The 26,492-nt window shown below is 38.5% G+C and overlaps 1 protein-coding gene across 8 annotated transcripts in view; it reads right to left on the bottom strand.

The window, feature by feature from the left end:
• PPP1R12B (protein phosphatase 1 regulatory subunit 12B) overlaps positions 1–26,492 on the bottom strand; it is a 220,815-nt gene that overhangs the window by 144,046 nt on the left and 50,277 nt on the right. For all 8 annotated transcript variants that reach the window (XM_004756308.3, XM_004756303.3, XM_045081017.1 and 5 more), the window contains exons 2-8: positions 21,568–21,698; positions 15,407–15,525; positions 7,177–7,336; positions 5,714–5,858; positions 4,393–4,467; positions 1,657–1,736; positions 623–762 (exon numbers count right to left, since the gene is read on the bottom strand). In XM_004756308.3, the coding sequence (XP_004756365.1) occupies positions 623–762; positions 1,657–1,736; positions 4,393–4,467; positions 5,714–5,858; positions 7,177–7,336; positions 15,407–15,525; positions 21,568–21,698 (850 nt within the window). The remainder of the gene's footprint in view (positions 1–622; positions 763–1,656; positions 1,737–4,392; positions 4,468–5,713; positions 5,859–7,176; positions 7,337–15,406; positions 15,526–21,567; positions 21,699–26,492) is intronic.

The raw sequence follows: 26,492 nt of genomic DNA, 5'->3' as shown, positions 1-26,492 counted from the left end.
TTCACCAGCTGGTTAAAGATACTTGACCAAATATGAATGCAAGATCTCACCTTCTCAGCCTACTGCGTATCTGATCTCTATACCCTACCAACCTGAGGTCAGAGAGTTGGCTCCTTTACACAAGAATTTTGGTGCAGGGCGTGGGGGAGGGATGGAGGGGGTTTGCAGCACACCTGGGTTGCTTAGTCAGTTGAGCATCTGACTCTTGATTTCCCCTCAGGTCATGGCCTCAGGGTCATGGCATCAAGAGCCCTGTTGGGTTCCACACTCAGTGCCGAGTGGGCTTGAGATCCTCTCCCTCTCCCCCTCCCTGCCTGCTCACAAGCACACGCTTGGGTGCTGGCTTATTCTCTCTCTCAAATAAATAAATAAATAAATAAACCCTTTTTTTAAAAGAAATTTTTGTGTGTGCCTTGTCATATGGCTACATAGAAACTAATACACATATTCTAACCTAGCTTATGGCTTTTACAACCAAGTTTTCACTCAAAATTTGGTATCTTATCCTGGAAAACTAAACTTAAAGAACTTAAAGTCCTCTAAGGCCTCCTAGCTCTGATAAGCAGTTATCTCCCTGCATTATGGAAACAGAGGACCTTTGCTACCAACATCTTTACATTACCTGCTTCCTTCTCAGTTTCTGACTCAGAAGCTTCATCTTCACCTTCCTCCTCCTCTGAGCTGGAGCTGCTGGACTCTTTGCTTTCTTCCTCCATTTCTTGGGACTTGGGTACCTCTTCTTCATACAGCATCTTCTCTTTGCTAATTAGAGATGACAATTTGAGTGTAACTCAGAAATGGCAAACTATTTAAGTTCATTGACAATCAAACATAAGGAAAACAAATCCATAAACTTCTGTGTAACAGCAATAACAGAACTACATCAAATCCTTCTTTACATTCTTCTGAATCCTTGGGTTTTTGTAGACTAAGGTTCATACTTTAGAATATGACTTAAGTAGATCTAGCATCTTCAACACACAGGAAAAAGGAGGGCTATGAATCTTGATGGTGATGAAACAGGTAAGTGTTTTTAAAAAGTCACTTAACGAATGTTTACTGAGTGCTTATTACCTGCCAGGAATCAAGCTGGTAACAGTGATAAACAAAACACACATGTCCCTGAGTTCAGAGAACTTACAGTTAAAGATGTAGCTAGGACTAAGAACTCCTAAGCTGGGGGGAAAATATGTTGTACACTGTCTCAATTAATTTCTAAATTTAAAACATCATCACCTGGGGCACCTGGGTGGCTTAGTTGGTTGAGTATCTGCTTTTGGCTCAGGTTGTGATCTCAGGGTCCTGGGATCAAGCCCCATATCCCTGGTGTTGGGCTCCCTGATCATCAGGAAGTCTGCTTTTCCCTCCCTTTCTGCCCCTCTCCCTGCTCATGCTTGCACTCTTGCTCTCAAATAAATAAATAAAATCTTTTAAAAAACAAATTAAAAAAAACCACATTCATCCATCCTCAGTGTCTCCCTCATATATCAATGCCAGCTCTTTTGCCCCTCAAACTTCCCACATATTTAAAGATCATTTGGTTTAAATTGAACACAGTTTCTTTCCTGTATAAATTCTTGAACTAAGTATGTCACACACACATATGTACCCAAACACAGCAAACTCATTGCATTTCTTAAGCCCCGAATGTCTTACTTCTTAAAGAGTCCACTCTGCAACTTGCTGTTCAGGTCTGACTCAATGAGCTTATTCCGTGTCTCTTTTTCACTTCGAAGCTGGAAATTGAGAAAACAGAGAGGAAAGGGAAGAAGTTGACTATTGGTAAAAATCAGCAGCAATGAGAAGAACTCAAAATGGTACTGTCATTCTGAAGAAGACAGGACTAACACCAAAAGGGGAAGAAAGAACTGAGAAAGAGAGAAACCCATCAGTTGGGTCTCCTTCGAAGAAAATGACAGACAAAAATCCTCATCCAAGGTTAGAGAAAAACCATGGTGTTAGAGCTTCAATAAAACTGTCTGTATCAAATATCCAAACTCAATCTTAAAAAAAACCCTGGCTTCTACGGGAAGCTGGCTGGCTCTGTCGGAAGACCATGCGACTTTTGATCTGGGGTTTGTGACTTTAAGCCCCATGGTGGGTGTAGAGAGATTACTAAAATAAAATAAAATAAACTTTAAAAAGAAAAAAAAAAAAGCCTGGCTTCTGATGAATTAAAAAAAAAAAAAAGGAGGACTACCCTATGACCCAGTGATTGCACTACTGGGTATATGTCCTAAAGATACAAACGTGGTGCTCTGAAGGGGCATGTGCACCCGAATGTTTATAGCAGCAATGTCCACAATAGCCAAACTATGGAAAGAACCTAGATGTCCATCAACAGATGAATGGATAAAGAAGAGGTGGTATATATTATACAATGGAATACTATGCAGCCATCAAAGAAATGAAATCTTGCCATTTGCGACGGCGTGGATGGAACTAGAGGGTATCATGCTTAGCAAAATAAGTCAATTGGAGAAAGACAACTATCATATGATCTCCCTGATATAAGGAAGTGCAGATGCAATGTGGGGGGGTGGGTAGGAAAAGAAAAAATGAAAGAAGGTGGGATCGGGAGGAAGACAAACCATAAAAGACTCAAACTCGAAAACCAGACTGAGGGTTGCTGGGGGGAGGGGCGATGGGAGAGGGTGGTGGGGATATGGACATTGGGGAGGGTATGTGCTATGATGAGTGCTATGAAATGTGTAAACCTGGCGATTCACAGACCTGTACCCCTGGGGATAAAAATACATGATATGTTTATTTAAAAAAAAGAAAAAAAAAGGAGGAACTTTGAAAGAATTCTTTATGACCATATCCTGAATTAGGCTGGCAATAGTTCTCAAGGTAAAAAACAGGTACCAAAGGGGAAATAAGTCCTTAGAATAAATTATCTGGTATTTAGATACATGCTCTAGACAAAATGAGTTTATATCCCTAGACCCCAAAGTTATGCAGGGAGCAAAGAGAAGCAGAAATGTTATTTAGTGAAAATATCATTTATGTTCAAAAACCAAACCATGCTGGTTAAAGGATACATCGAAACTCTCTATTATTTTTGTAATTTCTATGTGGTTCTAAAAATTATTTCAGAATGAAAAGTTTAAGAAAACAACAAAAACCTAACTAAAAAAAGCATACACCTTAGGAAGGCTGATTCTGCAAGATAACAGCCCAGATAGTGTGTGATAAGTTCCAAGTTTTAGCCTAGGTTCCACAGCTTACCAAAGAAGACAAAATGAAATACTAAGTTGTGTTTGTCTGAGCTTTATGCATGCAACTGTCCCACTAAGCCTCGAAGGATTTTCCCTCTACCAGTCCAGACGTAGTGCTGTACATGTGTGAGGTGGGATACAGTTGAGCTGTGCCACCAGGGAACTCCATAGTTACTTTTTTCAGGACTGCTCCAAGCTTCTCTCCTTTGTCCTAAACTTGAGTTCACACGCCCTAGTCACAACTCATGCAAAGGAAAACACAAAGGAAAGCTAGTGATTTTTTTCTGTCCTACTCTGTTCAGACATCAGCCCTGATGATCGTCAGTAGCTGATCTTTATTCTCTTTGCCCAAATTACTCATCTCACTTACAGGTAGAAAATGTGAATTATTCACTGTTTTTTTGGATATTGGGTGGGTTTTTTCCTTCCACAATCTGTACATGAGTACATACTTAGGTAGTTCTCCTGTATAGCACTAAACAACATAATGGTACATGTAAGCAAACAATAAAAGATTTAGAATGAGAAGGGAGAGGAGGATTGAATTCTGGATATCTGATGAATCCTAAGTATGAATCACTGACCAAGTATTGTCCAATACAAAAAGATAGGTTTAGTTTTTTTTTTTTTAATTTTTATTTATTTATTTTTTTAATTTCTTTTCAGTGTTCCAGAATTCATTGTTTATGCACCACACCCAGTGCTCCATGCAATACGTGCCCTCCATAATACCCACTACCAGGCTCACCCAACCTCTTTAAGAAAGAAATAATGAATTTCTCTCTGTAATGAATTTGCTTTAAATAAACGTGTCCTTTCAGTCAATAAGGGGAGAAAAAAGTTACAAGATGTCCTCTACTCTAGTACTCCCTATTTGGAAAAAACTTTGAATATACCACATTCATTTCCTAGAACTCAAGGGTAATTATTAGTTTGCTGTTCTCATCATTTTTGACTTTCAGCTGCTTGAACGCTAGCTTATAATGAGCAAACTTTAACAACAATGGTTTCTGGGATATTTTCTAACAGACTGTTGTTAGTCCCTGAAGGGAATAGTTGTCATCTCTGAAATGTAGCTATGTCCACTTCAGCTCTCAGCAGACACAACTGAAACAAGGTATGAGATACCTGCACTGTTATAAAAGCTTTAAAGCATTAACCAAAGACTTACCACATTCTGCTTCTTCTGGAGCATCTCCAAGTGCTCCACAACACCCTCATCAGCGACATCAAATGGCGTCTGGCCCTGGCACAGAAAAGGGGGTACCATGATCAAAAGAAAACAGAAGTAGTGATGTTGTGACTTTATCAGAGAACTAGTCAATACTCACTTTATGCCTTTGTTCCAATTGATAGCTACTTCCTTAACTTACCTACTCTACATAATAATAATTGCTTCATCTACCACAGAGGAAACTTAACAGGAAACAGCAAGTCTGCTGGGGAACCTGGATAGCTCAGTTGCTTAAGCGTCTCTTGATTTTGGTTCAGGTCATGTTCTGTGCGTGGAACCCACTTAGGATTCTGCAGCCCCTCACACACACACACCTTCACCCACGCACACTCTCTTCCTCTAAACCAAACCAAAACAAACAAAATATATCAAATCCTTTAAATACATGTTTTTCCATTTTATAAAACGGGATTGAGGAAATCACCAAATTATCTCTAATGCTTACTGCACCTCAGCATATAATCAATTGAAATCTCTATTTGTACCTGTTCTTAAATGGTCTTACTTAATATATATGATAAATTCAATAAGGGGCTTTTAAAAGCCTCAGAAGGGGGTCCAGGGCTCATGTGCACTAAAGATTAAGTCACAGCAGTCATGTCCCTTTAAGTGAGAGAAGGGTATCTCTTTTAGGACACATTGGTGCAGTTCAGGACCCTAACCCATAATCTGGGGATGAAAGCTGGGTTCAGGAGAGATGTGAAGCAGGTAGAACAGCTACTAAATAAAAAGCCATGTCTCTGTATTTCTAGAAAATCACTAGAAGTAGGGACAGGAGTTCTAAGGCCTCTAAAGTTGCTTTAGTGAGGCTGAGTAACTATTTTCAGCCAGACTCAAGGATCTTTATCATTATAGTGATTTTTTTGATGACTAGATGAGAGTAGAGCTCAGCGATCAAAGTCCTTGAATTAAAAATAAAATAAAATCCTTCATAACTCCACCATAGACAGTAACCTTAGGATTTCCCTGTGCTCATTTTTGTCAAGGGCAAAAATTTTTTTTCCAATTTATTTTAGGGGCTTCAATACAAATAGAATCAGAATGCTGATCAGTCGAGTTTTGTTTTACATAGCAAACACTACAGTGTTGGTAATGGGGCAGTGGGGAGGGAGAAGGGTGCAGGGAACAGAGCCAATAGCTACCCGTGATACATATTTCCCTAGACAGTAAGCCTGGCCATTTAACTGAAACTTTAAGCCTTTTGTTCTGGAGACCCAGCCACCAATTTTACTCCCTTTTAGAGGTCAGGCATACTAACCAGTTTGTTCCTGATATCCATGTCACAGAGTGCTTCCGCCAGGATGGAACAAGCCTCCTTCACTCCCCAGTGTGCAGCAGCATGGAGGGGAGTCCAACCATCATAATCCTGAACATTGAGATCATAGCCAGCCTGGATTAAAAGTCTAAGAAGAAAACACCAAACAAGAGACTTATACTCTCTATATTGCAGTTTTCTGCCAAATAAACTATCACCTAATTGATATTCAGACTTCAGCCCTGAACCACTGGGAAATTGTGGTTACTTTTGGCCTCTAAGACACAGCTCAGGCTTCATGGTTCCTACACTGAGAGTCAACCAGAGACAGCAGTTATCAACCACCCTGAAAGGTCATAAGGTATTTCCTAGGCATATCCATGTTATACCACACAAGCGTAGTGTTTAGAAAGGTGTATCCCTTTGAGAGTCACCAAAGCCTGATTAAATTTGCCAAATCACAACTCTGTTACAAGGCATGTTTTCCATTTCCCAGTATGGGGAGGAAAGAACATCTAGAATGAGAGCTCAATTCTCCTCCGGGCTCTTTACTTACTAACTTTCTAGTTGATATTTTCAGGATCCCATATATTTACTGCAGACCCTCAAACTCCCAACTCTGCGAAGTATTTGCTTGGACTTCTTGCTAACTATCAAAATCTGTGTGCATGGAGGAAGAAAGGTAGGATTCCTGAGACCCCAAAATGCACTGGCCTGACTTGAGGTTACCCATATCATGGGCCTCCAGACACCTTCTAAGAAATGACCAGAATATGAATGTCATTCTCAGGCAGAAACAGTACACTGACATATTGCCACACCCATTAGAAACCCCATATTCAGTGGAAAGTGAAGCACTGGAAGAGTCTGGCAACGAACACACACACAATGCTATCAGCTACGAGCATCCGGAAAAGCCTGTCAACCCGTAAGCATCAAAAGCTACATAAAGCATGTACGGACAAGGAAAAAATGGAACAGGTAGAGTAGTAGAATCCAAATCCCTCTTATCAGTTTAACTACTTCACTCTAACTGCACACTGCACACTCAAGATCTATACCCTTAATCTAAAGAGCCCAGAGAAATTACCTCTGTCCAAAAAGGACCCAAATCACAAGCCTGTCCTGTATTACATGTCAACAGGGGAGGAGACTGCTGGGATAGTAACGATAAGTCATAGCACTGGAAGAGATCATGTAAGGTCATCTTCTAGGCCAGTATACCTCATCTGCTTCTTATTATACGTGTCAGTGAGAAGCTAGAGTGACAATAGTGGGGTGGGAGACCAGCTACGGGTTATTATCAGCAAAATATAAGAAAAGACTGCATGATTAGAGAGGAAAACAATAAGGAAGCTGAAAATCTAAAACATCGTAGCTGAAAATCTAATTCACTCCCTGCTTCCAAACCCTAGCTCATCTTCTCCCAGTCTGGCCAACTCCTGATTGATGTAAATGGACGATACCTGAGGACCTCCGAGTAGCCCTTGGCAGCAGCCACATGGAGGGCCGTGGCCCCGGAGCGAGGCTGCCTTACATCCTCAATTTTCCCGCTGTTGAGCCACTGGCGGGCATCCTGTAACATCTGTTGTTCCTCTTCTTTTCTTGACTGCTCTAGATCAACTCCTGTAGAAACCAGACCAGCCAGAGTTACTCAGGGTCCATTTAAATCCGACGAGATATTTTCCTTAGATTTTAAACACATCATAAATAAAACCGCAAATAATGGTTTAAGTCATCAAGTTGGGTATTCATTAAATTTATTCTTTATTTAGAAGAACAATGACATTTATACACACATTAGTAGTTTTATCAGGGTTAAATCATTTTAAATACGGTGTGATGGCAGATCCATTAAAGTAACATGCTTAAAATGGTTTTTAGTTTTAAGAACATAAAGACCGAAGTGGACTTTGAGTTTTGTGTTATAGTATTTATATAATGCTCTACATTTCAAAGACCTTTTACATGTTTTACCATTTTAGTTTCCTAACAATCCTTTGAGGTAAATGTAACAGATATCACTATCACCATTTAACAGATGACAAAATAACATAGAAAGGTGCCTCACTCAAGACCACAAAACACATTAGAGCTGTCATTAGAAACCTGGCATCCCGGTCCCTGTCGTTCTTTTCCACTTACTAGTCCATAAGGCTGGTATCAAAAAATCTTAGATTCAGGTATGATATACTTTAGTATATCATTAGAGGTAGCCCTAATGTTCATTTCCACATGTAGGGAAATATACTGACTTGAAGCCATATAATCTAGAGCAGCTGAGTAGGTCACGTGCAGTTAAAGCTTCCAAGGGAATGTAGCTTTTGTTTCGCTTTAAAACATTATAGAGGAACTCCAAAAAGTTTTTCTCTTTAGCCAGAAACTCTCCAACATTTGTGTGCCACTGAAAAGGGGCTGCGGTGGGGCATTCCCCCTTCGATAAAATAATGACATGATCATTGTACAGAAATCAGTTGCATTTCTATACACCAACAGTGAGACAGAAGAAAGAGAAATTAAGGACTTGATCCCATTAACAAATACACCCAAACCATCAGATACCTAGGAATCAACCTAACCAAAGAGGCAAAGGATCTGTACTCAGAAAACTATAGAATACTCATGAAAGAAACTGAGGAAGACACAAAGAAATGGAAAAATGTTCTAAGCTCGTGGATTGGAAAAACAAATATTGTTAAAATGTCTAAGCCACCAAAAGCAATCTACACACTCAACGCAATCCCTATCAAAATACAATCAACTTTTTTCACAGAGCTGGAACAAATAATCCTAAAATTTGTATGGAACCAGAAAAGACCCCGAATAATCAAAGGAATGTTGAAAAAGAAAACCAAAGCTGGTGGCATCACTCTTCTGGACTTCAAACTCTATTACAAAGTTGTAATCATCAAGACAGTATGGTACAGGCCAAAAACAGACACATAGATCAATGGAACAGAATAAAGAGGCCAGAAATGGATCTTTGACAAAGCAGTAAAGAATATACACTGGAAAAAAGACAATCTCTTCAACAAATGGTGTTGGGAAAATTGGATAGTCACATGCAGAAGTATGAACCTGGACCATTTCCTTATACCGTATACAAAAACAGACTCAAAATGGATGAAAGATCTAAATGTGAAACAGGAATCCACCAAAATCCTTGAGGAGAAGACAGGCAGCAACCACCTTGACTTTGGCTGCAGCAACTTCTTGATAAACACGTTTCCAAAGGGAAGGGAAAAACAAAGGCAAAAATGAACTACTGGGACTTCATCAAGATAAAACGCTTTTGCACAGCAAAGGAAATAGTCAACAAAACCAAAGACAAGACAGAATGGGAGAAGATATTTGCAAATGACATACCAGATAAAGGGCTAGTATCAAAAATCTATAAAGAACTTATCAAACTCAACACCCAAAGAATAAATAATCCAATCAAGAAATGGGCAGAAGACAGGAACAGACATTTCTGCAAAGAAAACATCCAAGTAGCCAACAAACACACGAAAAAAGTGCTCAATACCACTCCGTATTAGGGAAATACAAACCAGAACCCCAATGAGATACCACCTCACACCATCAGAGTGGCTAAAATTAACAAGTCTAGAAACTACAGATGTTGGCAAGGATGCAGAAAAAGGGGAACGCTTCTACACTGTTGGTGGGAATGCAAGCTGGTGCAGCCACTCTGGAAAATAGCATGGAGATTCCTTAAAAAAGTTGAAAATAGAGCTAACCTATGCTCCAGTATTTGCACTACTGGGTATTTACCCCAAAGGTACAAATGTAATGATCTGAAGGGGCAAGTGCACCCGAATGTTTATAGCATCCATGTCCATAATGGCCAAACTATGGAAAGAGCCCAGATGTCCACTGGCAGATGAGTGGATAAAGAAGATTTGGTATCTATATACAATGGAATATTATGTAGCCATCAAAAATTGAAATTATGTCATTTGCAATGATGTGGCTGGAACTAGAGGGTATTATGCTAAGTGAAATAAGTCAATCAGAGAAAGACAATTATCATATGATCTCACTGAAATGTGGAATTTAAGAAACAAGGCAAAGGATCATAGTGGAAGAGAGAAAAAAATGAACAAAGATGAAATCAGAGAGGGAGACAAATCATAAGAAACTCTTAGGAAACAAACAGGGCTGCTGGAGGGGAGGGAGTCAGGGGGATGGGGTAACTGGATAATGAACATTGGGAAGGGTATGTTTTGTAACGAGCACTATGTATTATATAAGACTGATGAGACCTGTGCCCCTGAAACAAATGATACATTATATGTTAATAAAAAAATACCAAAAAATTACCCCAAAAATGGCATGTCCCAAATACAAACATACCCATCCAAAGAGTTCTATACTTATGAGCAGGCTTTATCTGAGTTTGGTCTACTCCCAACTAACTTCCTAAATGAAAACCTGTGAACTACCCTAAGGATTATCTGTCTGATTTGGAGAGACAGATGGGGTGAAAGGGTAAGCAATTTATTTCTTTTTTCCCCCAGCATCACTGAGATACAATAGACATAAAACACTGTGTAAGCTAAATTTGTTCATGTTGTTTTGATACTTATATATTGCAGAATGATCACTACAATAAAGTTAACTAATAACAATATCATCTCACATAATTATTTCTTTTTTTGTGCTGGGAACACTTAAAATCACTTAGCAACTTTCAAGTTCATAATACTGTTAATTAAAGTTACCATGCTGTACATTAGATCCACAGAACTTATTTTATAACCAGAAGTCTGTACCCTTTGACCAATTATCTCCCCATTTATCCCCATCCCTGGCCCCTGGAAACCACCATTCTACTCTCTTTGTTTCTTTTTCTGTCTTACTTCATTTAGCATAATGCCCTCAAGGTCCACCCACGTTGTTGTACATAGTAATATTTCCTTCTTTCTTTTTTCTCATGGCTGAATAATATTCATATATATATATACATATAATATTACATATATATATATTCACAATATATATATATTCATATATATTCATATATATATGTAATATTATATGTGTGTGTATATATATATATATATATATATATATCCATTCATCCATAGACTGACACTTAGGTTGCTTCCGTATCTTGGCTATTGTGAATAATGATGCATTGAAAAGAGGAATACAGATATCTCTTTGAGATTTTTTTTTTAAGATTTATTTATTTTAGTGGGGAGGGGCAGAGGGAGAGGGAATCAAGTAGACTCCCTGCTGAGCAAGAAAACTGACGTGGGGCTCAATCCCAGGACCCTGAGATCATGACCTGAGCTGAAATCAAGAGTCAGCTGCATAAACAACCGAGCGACACAGGCACCCCTCTCTTTGAGATTTTAGTTCGATTGCCTTTGGATATATACCTTTAAGTGGGACTGTTGGGTCATATAGTAGTAGTATTTTTAATTTTTTGAGGAAATTCCATGCAGTTTTCCATAGTTGCTATACCAATTTACATTCACACCAACTGTGTACAAGAGTTCCCTTTTCTCCACAGCCTTGACAACACTTACTATTTCTTCTCTTTTTGATGAAAGCCATTTGAACAGGTATGAGGTTATCTCTCCCAGTGGTTTTGATTTCCATTTCCCTGATGGTTAGTGATGCTGAACATCTTTGCATGAACCTGTTGGCTATTTGTACATCTTCTTTGAAAAAATGCCCATTTTTTTTAATCAAACATATATGTATTGTATTTATCGAACATATGATTTGCAGATTTTTTTTCCCATTCTGTAGGATGTCTTAATTTTGTTAATTGTTTCTTTTGCAGTGCAGAAACTTCTAGTTTGATGTGGTCCTGCTTATTTATTTTTGCTTTTGTTGCTTGTGCTTTTGGTTTCATATCCCGAAAATTATTGTCAAGACCAATGTAAAAAGGAGGTTTTCCCCCATGTTTTCTTCTGGGAGTTTTATAGCTTCAGGTCATATGCATTAGTCTTAACTCCAATTTGAGTTAATTTCTGTGAGTGTTTTAAGATAGAGGTCTCATTTCATTTTTCTGCATGTGATTATATTCAGTTTTCCCAACACCATTTATTGAAGAGACTATCCCTTCCCTATTGAGTCTTCTTGGCTCTCTTGCTCAAATAGTAGTTAACCATTAGTATATGAGGGTTTAATTTTGGGCTCTCTGTTCTGTTCCACTGGTTTATGTATCTATTTTTATGCTAGTACCACACTATTTTGATTACTATAGCCTGGTAGTATAGTTTTATCATCAGGAAGTATGATGCCTCCATCTTTGTTCTTTTTCAGGATTGCTTTGGCAATTAGGGGTCTTTTGTGATTCCATACAAATTTTAGGATTTTTTTTTCTATTTCTGTGAAAAATGCCTCTGAAATGATAGGGATTGCACTGAACCTATAGATGGCTTTGGACATTTAAACAATATTAATTCTTTCAATCCATGAACATGGGTGGATTTCCATTTATATGTGTCTTCTTCAATTTCTTTCTTTTCAGATCTTTTGCCTCCTTGGTTAAATTTATTCCCAACCAATTTATTGCTTTTGATGCTAACAGCTTTTTGGTAGTCTTCAGGATTTTCTATATCTGAGATCATAATCATCTGCAAACAAAATTTTAGTTCTTCCTTTCTGATTTACATGCCTTTTATTTCTTTATCTTGCTTGACTACTCTGGCTAGGACTTCTAGTAATATGTTGAAGAGAAGTGATGAGAGTGGGTACCCTTGTTTTATTCCTGACCATAGAGGAAAAGCTTTCAACCTTTCACCATTGAGTATGATGTTAACTGTGGGCTTGTAATATATGGACTTTATTATGTTGAGATAATTTTTTCTATATCCAATTTGTTCAGAATCTTTACCATGAAAGGTTGTCGCATTTTTGTCAAATGCTTTTTCTGCATCTGTTGAGATGATAATTTTTACCCTTCATTCTATTAATGCTGTGTATCATATTTATCGATTTATGTAGCGGAACCACCCTTGCATCTTAGAGATAAACTCCACTTGATCATAGTGTCTGATATTTCTGTTGTGCTGCTGAATTTGGTTTGCTAATATTTTGTTGTGAATTTTTGTACCTATATTCAGCAAGGATATTGGCCTATAGTTTCCTTTTCTTATACTGTCCTTATCTGGCTTTGGTACCAGGGTAATGCTGGCCTCATACAATGAGTTTGAGAGTGTTCTCTCCTCTTGGTTTGAAAGAATTTGAAAAGGAATGGTATTAACCTTTAAATGTTTGGTAGAATTCACCAAAGAAACCATCCGGTCCTGGGCTTTTCTTATTGTTTGATTACTGACTCAATCTCCTTATTTGTTATCAGTCTGTTCAGATTTTCTATTTCTTCCTGATTCAGTCTTGGTAAGTGGTAAATTTCTGGGAATTTATCTATTTTGCCTTGGTTATCCAATTTGTGGGCATACAGTTGTTCAGCATATAGTTGTTCACAGTAGTCTCTTACCAAGCTTTGTATTTCTGTGATATCAGTTGTAATGCCTCTCCTTTCATTTGGTTTTGTTTTAGTCTTCTCTTTTCTTCTTTGTCTAGCTGAAGGTTTTTCAATTTTATTTATTTTTTTAAAAAAAACAGCTCTTAGTTTCATTGATCTTTTTTCTTTTTTTGTCCTGGTCTCTGTTACATTTATTTCTGCTCTGATCTTTGTTATTTCCTCCCTTCTGTTAATTTTGGACTTAGTTTGTTCCTTTTTCTATTCCTCTGAAATGTAAAGGTGAGTTGTTTATTTGAGATACTTTTTTCCTAATGTAAGCATGTCACTATAAACTTTCTTCTAAGAACTACTTTTGCTGCATTCCGTAAGTTTTAGCATGCTGTGTTTCCATTTTTGTGTGTTTCAAGATATTTTAAAATTCTTCTTTTGATTTATTCTTTGACCCACAGGGTGTTTAGTAGCAGATTGTTTAATATCCACATATTTGTGAATTTCCCAGTTTTCCTCTTGTTATTGATAGAATATTTTGTATATGTCTATTAGGTCCATAGGGTCTAGAGTATAGTTCAAGTCCAATGTTTCCTTGTTGGTTTTCTGTTCAGATGACCTATCCAGTTTGCAAGGGGTGTACTGAAGTCCCCTTCTATTACTACATTATCATCTATTTTTCCCTTCAGATCTGTCAGTATTTGTTTAATATATTTAGGTGTTCAAAAGTTGGGTACATATGTATTTATGACTTATATCTTCTTGATTAATTGAAAGAGGTATCTGATTTAGAACATACCAGAATTCCACACAGAGAACAGTGCTAACAAAGTTAAGCATACATTTGAACACTCATCTAACACAGCATATTCTTTAACTGAAGAGTCAGAAATCAAAATAGAAAAGTTGGTTTCTTGGAACACCTGAGTGGCTCAGTCAGTCGTCTGGCTGGTGATTTAGGCTCAGGTTCTGATCTCATGGGTGGTGAGAGCAAGTCCCACTGGGGCTCTGTACTTAGTGGGGAATCTATTTGAGATTCTCTCCCTCTGCCCTCCCCCTTCTCTCCCTCAAATAAATAATTTTTTTTTAAACACAAGAAAAGTTGGTTTTCTAAATCAAAGCCATCTTAAAAAACTGTTTAAAAAAAAAAGTCTTTGTAAATTGTGATGTCTATCTTAGTATAAGGCCGAGTGGGACTGAGTGGTAAACTAAGTATAAATTTCTTTAATTCAAAGGGCACAAAAATTATACACAGGAAGGCAGTAAAAACAAGTATTTACTACACTAGAACATCATTATTTTAAGGCACTGGCATACTTTCCATAAAAAGCCAGATATTCAATATTTTCCGCTTTGTGGGCCATTCTGTCTGTTCAACTCTGCTGTGGTCGTGCAAACGCAGCTTTCAGTAATATATGAACAAATGGATGTAGCCAGCCTTGGCCTGCCTATTCTAAAGGTTCGTATCAGGAAAGGCCACTGGAGCTTAATCTTCTGGAATAAAGTGCAGACTGTGGGTAAACTAGTTTAACAGAAAGACTAAATAAACATCACCACAAATCATGTCCACAAAGTTTTTTGACGGTTCTAGCAAACTTCCAAAAACCTGTCCTCCTTCCCATCTGACCATTTGCAATTAAAAGAACCCAGAGACTTCAGGAAGATCCTGACTTACTCTCTGATATGGATTCTTCTGAAAATGTATTTATAGAGTTTATTCTTCTAAATAACAAACTACAGAATAACTGTCATGGTCAGTATGGTTAAGGATCATTTCAGAGGTTATAATACTTTTAGCAGCACCACTTTTAGTTCTCATCAAGAGAAAAGATACAAAGTCATCAACAGAATTTGACCAATACTCCAATTTACACTAGCTATCATCCTTTCTTTAGACTTCACAATGTGTAGCAAAATCCAGTATTATGTCCACACAGTGATAAACTTCATGCTCCTCATCAGTCTGACTTATATTATCAAAGAATACTCAGGTCACTCCCAACTATTCAATGTGTATACACCCTTGGATATGGCAAAAACAAGGAATCACCAGTCATCCTTTTGACATCTGGCCTATTCTTGCGTGAGTTATTAAGAGGACACGTGATTTTGGTGATTGATAGTTAAGATACCCAATGTTGTGGAGATAGATCTAATCCTCTCATAATCTGATAATGAAAAGCTCTACACAGCAAATGGATTATTTTCTAAGTAGCAATGTTTGAGAGTCTCTCCTGGCCCTCTGGAATCGCGTAGGTTACCTTGCTTCTTTACTTGCTCCAGAAGAAGATCCTTCATGGCAGGCTCTTCTGCAAGGTCCGAGGGGACTTCACCTTCACTATTCACAATACCCACACTGGCTCCATGGTTAATGAAATACCTGCGTAGACAAGATCCAGGATCTACATTATCTCGGTCAGTCTAATATTGATTTATACTTGTGCATATTGTCTTCTCTGCAGAGCAAGGCCACTGTTTTGGGGTCTTAAATGTGGTCCCAGATAACATGTGCCATTGTTATTTTCTAACTCCATTAGCCTTCAATAATTAGGACTGGAAGCTTCTCTATTTCATGATGAGCAATACCAACAAGCAGGATTTCGTTCACACTCATATTCCTAACTTCCGCCCTCTCACTCCTGTTGGATAGTAAGAGATTTTCTAAATACCTTAAGGAAGACATGCAGCCATAAAAACTCACCCACCATCTCTCTGAGGTCCAAACACAGATTCCCAAAAGGATTTATACACTTGAATATTGGCAGTAAGAGCCCTCAGAAGATATATAAGGAAGTAATTCTCACAAAAACTTTCTCAATGTCGCATTAGAGTATATTAAGTAGTGCTGGGTATGAAAACAGAAAAGTAATGAAATAAAATGTGCATGAATCTGCCTAAATTATGCCTCTACACAACTTTCCCTTCAACCAGCCATCTACATGAAACCTTCTACACTCTAAGAGGAAACTAAATTACTTAAGAAATAAATAGTTAGGAGTGCCTGGGTGGCTCAGTGGGTTAAAGCGTCTGCCTTAATTTAGTTCAGGTCATGATCCCAGGGTCCTGGGATTGAGCCCCACGTTGGGCCCTCTGCTCTGCGGAGAGCCTGCTTCCTACTCTCTCTGCCTGCCTCCCTGCCTACTTGTGATCTCTCTCTCTCTCTGTCAAATAAGTAAATAAAATCTTAAAAAAAAAAAAAAGAAAGAAAGAAATAGTTAAATTCAATTAGATTCTATATTGAAATACAATAGTCAACCCCGAAGAAGAAAGGTCTGATTATTTTAATATCCTAAATGGATCCTTTTTGATTTTCAAAGTGCTTTCACATACAATTACATAATGTGTCAGGCAATTTTAAGAAGTAGACAATATGGGGAGTACCATCAGCACAGGAAGTTGAGGCTCATACATGTTATTTTCCTAAAATCAAGAAAGTGGCAAACGACAAAGGCAGTGGCCCCAGCCTCCCATCTTCAGGTCTAGTTCATCTGTTCACTAGATCAAGTTGCTTTTGGGCCAGTGAGAATCCCAGTAATGCTGGGAACTCTACCAAATACTCAGAGTATTTAAAGGGGAGAAAGAAATACTATTTAAATCAGTTTCAACAAAGCGGTGAGCATTTATTGGTCCCCTATTTAAGGCACCACATTTCAGATATCATAGACTTTCAAAAGATAATCAAGATTGTCGCTATATTCAAAGAGCTGGCAAAAGAGAATCAACAAAGACTATATTGAAATTGTGTTTTTGCTTTCTCAGTGCCTAGTACCTGGTATAACAGAGCCTCAATAAATGTGAATTTCTGGATTAATTGCGCATATATAAAGTGCAAAAGCACTCACAATTCATCTAATTTTCAGCTCTCCCTGTCCTTCCCTCAGAGTCTGAGGATGAGACTTTTTTCAATTCAAAGGTTAATTCTCTGTATCTGCTTTCTTAATTCTATCAAGTACCAGATTACTCCTTCATCTCCACGTATTCAATAGCTTCTCTCTTCTGGCTCCTTAACTTCAGGCCAAAGAAACATTTAATTGCACCTCCCCCACCCTGAAAAATCAAACACCCTCCCTTATCCTTTTCCTTCTAGAAATTCCGTATTTCAATGTCCATTTTGAAATGTTTTTGCCTTCATGCAGCCTTTGCTTGTTCTCACCAACTGAATTTTCTGTCTCCTTCCTTTAACTCCACCCTCCCCCCACAGTCCTCCGCATCACCAATTCTGGACCTCTGCCAAGACACTATTGACCCAACTGTCCAATCAGGCTGAAAGCTAGTTGAGGGCAAGAACTGTATCTTCCTTACTAGTATCATTGCTATGACATTCTGATAGCATCTCTACTATCTCGGCACTATATAAACATTACCTGAAATAAATGAAACACCTTAACTACTCTGCTCTGACATCTACTCCATCCCTTACTAGATCAGGCACTGTATAACGGCCCCTGTTTTTCCCCTTTTCTGACATGCTCTTACGCTCATGATCAAGAAGACTCATTTCTAGAAAGCAATCTGGCTCACCATGAATCAGAGATTATGGTTAATCAAAGCTACCTTTCTAGACCATTTTTAGGAAAAAAAGAAGTAAACACCTGTTTAGTTTCCCACGTCTACCTGAGAAATAATAAATATCAATCTATAAAGTAATATTTACTTTACCCATGAGAATCTTTATAGTTATCCAGAGGCTCAGAACTACCCATGAGCTCAATAAATAAGCCCTTAGAAAATAAAGCCCTTCTAGTGTCTTCCTAACTCACAATTGATATAAGATATTTTTACTACTATCTAAAGGAGGAAGAAAGAAAATTTAATGTATTTAAAAACTCAGAATAAATTAGCGTCCTAATAAACTATAAAGTCAAACTAAATGCTGTGCCCTTGGCTCTATCTGTTGTTGCTTCTAAGTTAAACAGTCATTGGTAACAAAAATATAAAACATCCAGCTAACTAACAATAAGCCTGAACTCAAATTAAAATGAGAAAAATAACAGCCTCTAAACCTCTTTTTAAAAATATACCATACTGAGTTCAAATATGAGACAAAAAGGTAATGAAACATGAAACAGAATGCATTTCTTTCTTTCTTTTTAAGATTTTATTTATTTATTTGAGAGAGAGCGAGAGTGAGAGAGAGCATGAGCAGGGTCGAGGGAGCCAGAGGGAGAGGGATAAGCAGACTCCCTGCTGAGCAGTAAGCCTGACACAGGGCTCAATCCCAGGACCCCAGGATTATGACCTGAGCCAAAGGCAAAGGCTTAACCAACTGAGCCACCCAGGTGCCCCTTAGATTCTTCCTGGAAAGCTAGTTTGCCTCTTGTTTGTTTCCACTCCCTTGAAATTTAGAATTCCTATGACTCAGAGCATAAGGGTATAAAACTTAAGATCTTTAAGATTAAAAAAAAAAAAAGAAAGAAAAAATGACCAAGGGCTAATCTTCTCTAAAACATTGTTCATAGGCCCTAAGGTAAAGCAACCAAAATGAATTACATAAACAGTGGCGTTCTTTTCCATTGTACAGAAAATAATCACAAATAAGTAAATAATGACAAGGTCAAAACCTGTCTAATAATGATATGCATAATGAAAGATAAATTAAAGAAGGCCATCCCTAACCATCACCCCATGTATACAGTACAGTCTAGTCTAGATCATCACTCTCCTGATCAGACTTTGATATGTCTAATGAGTAATAATTTATATGAGGAAATAGTAACTCTTACCGATTCCTTTCACTCAAGGTAATATTTATTTGGGCAGGAGACTGTTAAATTTTGAACTTATTTCCAAAAGAATCGTGTTCATCCAGAGAGAAGAATTAAAGAAATCACTGTAAAAAAGCATTTACAATCATTCTCTGTACTCAGCTTCACAAAAAGAAGTGAAAGAAAGAGACCCCATGGACAATGCCAACACAAGTGATCCTAATTCCAAGCATGAGCTCTGCTTGTTACCTTCCAACAGAAAAAAGTGGAATTCTTGAATGTAATGAGATTCGGTAACTTAAAAATCACCAACAAGCTACCTGAACAAATAATAAAATATTAAAAATGAGGTGCTGGAATGTTCTATAACTGTTTCTTAAATAAATTTTTTAAAGTAAAAACAATATCTATGAGGAAGCCACCATAACTCTTAGACATCAGAATGCTGGCATTAGTGGTAAGGCTGAGTAAGAATCGGAGCCTTTCCTATGAGACTCTGAAAAGAGGGCAGCCTAAGGGATGAAGAGATGACTGATTTTTACTAAATTAGAACAAGGAGAAGAACTGAGACTAAAGAAAACGGCATTGTTCGTTTCTGTTGGCTTGGGACCAGTCCCGTTGTCCACTTTTTAGAACAAGCAGCCCAAACACCAGCACTGCTGCCTAGTGTTTCTCTGGCTCTGACTCTCCCATTGTTTAAATTCTCCCACTGAGCATCCCCGACTCAAAAGCAAAACTGAGACACAGGCTCTCCCCCAGGAAACCTGGGCAAATCAGATTGTGTGGGAAGCCATTTCCAGGCCTCCACAGAGCTGCCAACAGAATCCTCCCTGCTGTTTGCTGGGTAAGAGAAATATAATAGAGCTCTAATTATATGGAAAAGTGCCTTAAAACAAGCATCTGATTTGCAAAGGATCACAGAATATCATGATTTTATTTAGTGAATTTACCTTATCAACCTAAATCTACTCTTATCTAGAATACACTCAACTGTCTCATTTTAAAGATGTTTCAACTGCTAAGCCTCTTTCCTATTTATTTATTATTTATTTTTTTAAAGATTTTATTTATTTATTTGACAGACACGGATCACAAGTAGGCAGAGAGGCAGGCAGAGAGAGAGAGGAGGAAGCAGGCTCCCTGGGGAGCAGAGAGCCTGATGCAGGGCTTGATCCCAAGACCCTGGGATCATGACCTGAGCCGAAGGCAGAGGCTTTAACCCATTGAGCCACCCAGGCGCCCCAACCTCTTTCCTATTTAAAAAAAAAAAAACTTTCAGATGTGCCGGAGTGGCTCAGCAGGCTCAATGTCTGATTTTAGTTTCTGCTCAGGGTATGATCTCAGGATCATGAGATCAAGCCTCCCTCCTACCCCAAAAGGTGCTGCAACTCAACAGGGAATCTTCTTGAGATTCTCTCCCTCTGTCCCTCCCCCAACTCACAGGCACACTCACTCTTGCTCTATCTCTTGCTCTATAAGAATAAATAAATAAATCTTTAAAAAAAAACAAACCTTCAAGGGTGCTTGGCTAGCTCAGTTGGTGGACCAAATGACACTTGATCTTTGGGTTGTGAGTTTAAATCCCATCTGAACGTAGAGATTATGTAAAAAAAAATAAACAGAGGTGTCTGGGTGGTTCACTTGGTTAAGTGGCCAGCACCTGATTTCAGCTCAGGTCCTGATCTCAGCATAGTGAGACTGAGCCCCATGCTGGGCTCCATGCTCAGTATGGAACCTGCTTGAGATTCTCTCTCTCCCTTTGCCTCTGCCTCTGTCCCTCCTCCTACTTGCATGTGTATTCTCTCTCTCAAAGTAAGTGAAATCTTTAAAAAAAATAAATTAATTAAAATTTTAAAATAAATAAGTGTTATAAAAATAACAATAACCTTCATTCCTTCTTACCAGACATGATGTGGCCAGGATTCTTCTGCCCAAAACAGGGACAACTGGTTGTCATGGAGGTCAGGAGCTACCTATGTGTCTTAATAAACACACCCATTCTACTAATGTGGAGAACACATGCCAAACCCTACTAGCTTCCTTTGTTCCATGTTTAGGCTCATTCTTCTGCTATTAACTGTATAGGTATTGTGATCAGTATGCAGGAATTCTCTACCTTCATTTGTACTGAGCACTGATTTTTTTTTTTTCTTAAACAATAAAACAAGTTTACAAAGAAGTCCAGAAAAAATCTCTAGGCCTGCCTACATATTTGTGACCCAGAGAGTTCAACAGAAGCCACCTCCTAATAGCTCAGCAAATATGAATTACTGGAGAAGAGAAAGAAACAAAAATTTTCAACTACAAAACTGTGGATTTGGGGCACTTGGTTGGTCAGCTGGTTAAGCAGATGACTCCTGGTTTTGGTTCCGGTCATGATTTCATTGGTCATGAGATGGAGCTCCATGTTGGGCTCTGCGCTCAGTGGGGAGTCCACCTGAAGATTCTCTCCCTCTGTCCCTCCCCTGATTTGCACTTTCTTTCTTTCTTTCTAAAATAAATAAATAAAGCTTAAAAAAACCCAAAAAACAAAAAACAAATTGTGGATTTAGCAGGTATATAAAAAAAAAGTATCAATTATTTCTTAAAAATTATTCAACCTCCCACTTTTATAATTTGTAATATAAATTAAAACTATTTATGAATTCAAGTTTTTAAGAGCAGAAGATAAATGAAGGCTATTCCTACAAATAATCCAAACCCAAACAGAGACTCACTCTGCTATGTTGAGATAGCCACAGGAAGCTGCTGCATGAAGAGGTGTCCAGCCCTCGTTGTCCTGCTGGTTTACATTGGCCCTGTTCTCCACCAGAAACTTCACCATGTCCAAATTTTCATCAATACAGGCCTGAAAAGAAAAATCCATTCATTGACTCAACAAGTACTTACTGAGTTCTACTATGTGCCAGACACCGCTCTGGGTACTGACAACATGGCAGCTGTAATAGCACATTAATGTCTATTTCTTGCATGCTGACAAAAGTGTCCAGAGGATGACTTCTAAGCTTTGTGAATTTATGCAAACCCCTGAATTGTCTGGGTGCCTCAATATCTCAGCTGTAGGGATGCCTGGGTGGCTCAGTTGTTTGAGTGTCCAACTCTTGGTTTTGGCTCAGGTCATAGTCTTGGGGGATCAAACCCCGCATCAGGCTCCGTGCTCAGTGGGGAGTCTCCTGGAGATTCTCTCTCTCTCCCTCCCTCTCACTCATGGGTGCACATGAACACACTCTCTAATAAATAAATAAGTATTTTTTTAAAAAACCCTCAGCTGTGAAATAGGTAGAATGATACTTAATTTTATTTACAGTACTATTAGGATTAATTATGAAGTGATTTCCAGAGTACTATAAATGGATGAGCTGTTTCATCATCATAATATAAAAAAGGACATGCTAGAAACCACTAATCTGCTTATTAATTTCAAAATAAAACAGTCACACAGAATCAAATGCAATTTTCTTGGTAGGAGGCTATAGTTTAAGATTCTAGGGTTGCCGCACAATCCCCACTTTGGTGAGGAAGGATGAGGTGATCATTTCAACGTGAAGAAATGTACTTTCTTTTCATGTATTTTTTGAATGGCTCCAAACAATATGGCAAAGTCCATGTGTCTTGTCGTTATGGATGGTTAAGGATCCTCAGCTGCCCATCTCACAGCAACAATTAGGAGAAAGCAGAGGAGCTCTTTGAATAGAAACTTTAGACCTACCATAAGCCTAAATGAACCAATAGCAAATAGCAGTGAGATCTGCAGACCAAAAGGCTGTCTTAACTTATCTATAGAACAAAAAGGAGGTAAAATGTCCACATTGATAAAGGCAGTCATTATCAAGACTTTGATGGTTCTAAAACAGCTGGAATAATTCAGGACCTAGAAACAAATGAGAATCCCCCCCCTTTTTTTTTTTTAAGATTTTATTTATTTACTTAACAGACAGAGATCATAAGTAGGCAGAGATCCCAGGACTCTGGGATCACGACCTGAGACAAAGGCAGAGGCTTTTAACCCACTGAGCCACCCAGGTGCCCCGAGACTCCTTTAAAAAAAAAAAAAAAACTGTCTTTAAATCCTCTCCGTGGGGGTTGGGTGGATGTGTGGTGGGAGTTAAAACTCCAGCTGAGAAGCTATTATCAGATCAAAATGATTTTTCTATAACAATATTAAGACATTATTTGCCCTTTTCACTGTGCTGACATTTACACTAAGGATACAAAAGGTATTATGGGTAAAACTACTGGTGCCTTAATATGAATCAAGGCAGTACCATCAAAGGATACTAGTACTCACTGTATTCTTCCCTATCACGCACTCACAGTTTAAAACAAAAGTTTCATTTAAGAATGACCTTGATGGGGCCAGCTAGGTCCCTCAGTTGGTTAAGTGTTTGCCTTCAGCTCAGGTCATTATCACAGGGTCCTGGGATTGAGCCCCACTTCGGGCTCCCTGCTCAGTGGGGAGTCTGCTTCTCCCTCTCCCTCTGCCCCTCCCCCCTGCTCATGCTCTCTCTCTGTCTCTCTCACTTTCTCTCTCTCTCTCTCTCCCTCCCTCCCTCAAATACATAAATAAAATCTTAAAAAAAAAAAGAATAACCTTGGGGAAGCAGTAAAATATTATCAATTTTATTAAATCTCAATCCTTGGCTATAAGTCTTTTAAATATTTGTGTGACATAGGAGGTACACATAAAGCACTTCTGCTGCATCCCAAAGCATGATGGTTGCCTCCAAGAAAAAAGCACTTGTGGGATATCTGGGTGCCTCAGTCACTGAGCATTTGCCTTCGGCTCAGCTCATGATCCCAGGACCCTGGTTCGAGCCCTGAATCAGGCTCCTAGCTCAGTGGGAAGCTTGCTTTTCCCTCTCTCACTCCCCCTACTTGTGTTCCCCCTCTTCCTGTGTCTCTCTCTGTCAAATAAAAAATAGAATCTTTTAGAAAGAAAGGAAGGAAGCAAGGAAGGAAGAAAGGAAGGAAGGAACAGAGAAAGAAGCACTTGTGCATCTATTGTGAGATGAAAAAGCCACTTTTTCATGGAATGCTATTTTTACTCAAAAGAACAACTGATGTGCATATTATGGTTTAAGACTTGAAAATGAACAAGGTGAGCCTGTCACTTCAAAGAAAATAAATAGCATTTATTGCCAGTGATAAAATTTGACCATCCAAAAAAACTTGGAATTTTGGGAAACATACCACTCCCACGAGTTTGACAGCTTCCTAATACTTTTCTGATGAGATCATTCGGAATATACACAAGCATATAAGAAAATGCATTAACATTTGGAAAATCTGAATAGCGCAATGAAGCCTTATTTTCCAAGTCCTAATGAAATACATGGTATTAGATAATCATACATGGATAAAAGATTCAGTGGGTTAAGCCTCTGCCTTTGGCTCAGGTCATGATCCCAGGGTCCTAGGATGGAGCCCCATGTCGGGCTCTCGGCTCAGTGGGGAGCCTGCTTCCCCCACCCCCCCACCCCCGCCTACCTCTCTGCCTACTTGTGATCTCTGTCAAATAAATAAATAAAATCTTAAAAAAAAAAAGTGTAAGTCAGACCACTCAATTTTGATGTCACAAAGTAAGAAAAACCCACCGACATGGTTTCAGATTCTGCACAGCAACTAATATTTAAGAAACTCCTATTTGCTGGACTTTTAGTATAAGAGTTAAGAAAAGTATCCACAATTGTCTGTACATTACAATTCTCTGTAAAATAGTCTTCTTTCCAAGTTTATTTGTCTATGGGGCTTAAGTAATACATATCTTACTCAGAGAACTTAAAGGAACTTAAGTTATCTGCAGAGATAAACCTCACATCAACCCTGCCTAGAAGCAGGGGCATGCATGAACAAAGACTGATTCAATTTGGATGAAAATTTAATTAGGTAACCCTGGTTACAAAAAGCATCTTTGTTCATTTTTCCCAAACCATTTGATACTCTTTTTACAAATACTGGGATTAGCTAACATATCAGCCTAGATTTGATTTGATGCAATATAACATATTCCTCTAACCTGACCTTTGGAAGCCAGATGACTCTTATTGCCAAAATTCATATTGGTCTCTTTTTCAACAAGCAGCTCCCCAAATTACATTTCTTCTACAACGTTCTCTTAGGCTTATCAATTTCTACAAGCATTCCTCACTTACTCTTTACTTCTTTACCACATAAAATATTCCATAGCTATTATTCTCACAAAATTTCAGATATATTGAATGTCTGCCAGTCTGTAAGCCCCATAAGGTAAGATTTGGCCAACTTATTGCAGAGCACCTTGCTAAAAACTGTTAGTAAAGACTTTCAAGTGAAAGGATGGAAGGGAATACTTTTCAAAAAGGCACTAAAGTCTAAGGAGAAGAAAATGCTTTGCTCATGTAATAATAAACTCCTGTATCATGAAGATCAGATGTGCCATCTTAACCTGTGTTAAGCAGCTGGGTCAACTGCTTCCTGCTCGGTTGCAAAATTTCTTTGGCTCAACAATCTAAAAACTTAGCTCCAATATCCATGTCACCACCCGGCAGACTTTTGGAAGCCAAGGTTTTCAAGATCATTCTTTGTCCCTTGAAGATGAGAGCAGCCAAATCCCGGAGGGCTTAAAATAAGCCTAGTGAGTCCAGGTATCAAACAGGAGAAAACTTCTTCCGTCCCCCTTACTTCTCTCCCTTCCTTTTCTTAATCTCCTTCACCCTATCACCACTTCAGTTCTCTTCCTTTTCAGTTCTGTGACATTTTTATCTTTGAATCTCAAATTCTTGTACAGTATTTTTAGTATTTTTAGACATTGTGAGGATGTTGGAGAAGACAACAACAAAAAGCTAGCCTAATCTGCAATGTACTTTGGCAGATCATCAGTCTCCAAAGAATCATCTCAGAGAAAATAAAGTAGGTCAACAGTTAAATTAGTCCCCATGCCCTCCACAAAGTGAAGAACATTATATTGTTAAAAACATCAGCTTTGAAGTCAGACCCACCTGGGGTTGCATACCAGTTCGGCCAGTATGTGTAACCTGGAGTGAAGTTTGTAACTTGAGGATCAGTGTACTCATTTTTTTTTTTTAAAGATTTTATTTATTTATTTGAGAGAGAGAGAGAGAGAGACAGCATAAGCCAGGGGGAGAGGCAAAAGCAGACTCCCCACTGAGCAGGGAGCCCAATGCAGGGCTCGATCCCAGGACCCTGGGATCTTGAGCTGAGCTGAAGGCAGATTCTTAACCGACTGAGCCACCCAGGAGCCCTCACTGTCCCCAACTACAGCATGAGAACACCACCTAGCTCATAGGATTCTGTGAGGATTCAAGGAGCTAAACCCTGGCATTTTTGTTTTTAAGCCACCAGTTTAACAAATAGCAAGCAACTTCCCCAAGAGAAAGCACAAAAAGCACCCACCACTGCTCTCCCCCACCTCCCAGATCTTATAGGAGGAAGGCAGTTTGGTTTAAAAAATGTCTTTGAACTATCAAGATTTTAGAGCTTGTTTATTAAGTCTGATTTCAAAAAATTCCTTCTCTAGTGTCCAAGATTCTGCGCCTTAGGTTTAAGAATCTAAACCTGAATTTAGGTTCCTAAATTCAGAAGCTGTGTGAATAAATAGTGTGTATGATTGTTCAACTGAAAGAGAATCGTCCTCGGATACAAT

Source organism: Mustela putorius, unplaced genomic scaffold, assembly GCF_011764305.1.
Source record: "Mustela putorius furo isolate JIRA1106 unplaced genomic scaffold, ASM1176430v1.1 tig00000508_pilon_pilon_pilon, whole genome shotgun sequence".
Lineage (NCBI taxonomy): Eukaryota > Metazoa > Chordata > Mammalia > Carnivora > Mustelidae > Mustela > Mustela putorius.
Note: the sequence above shows the minus strand (reverse complement) of the source record. Positions and strands in the feature narration are given on the sequence as shown.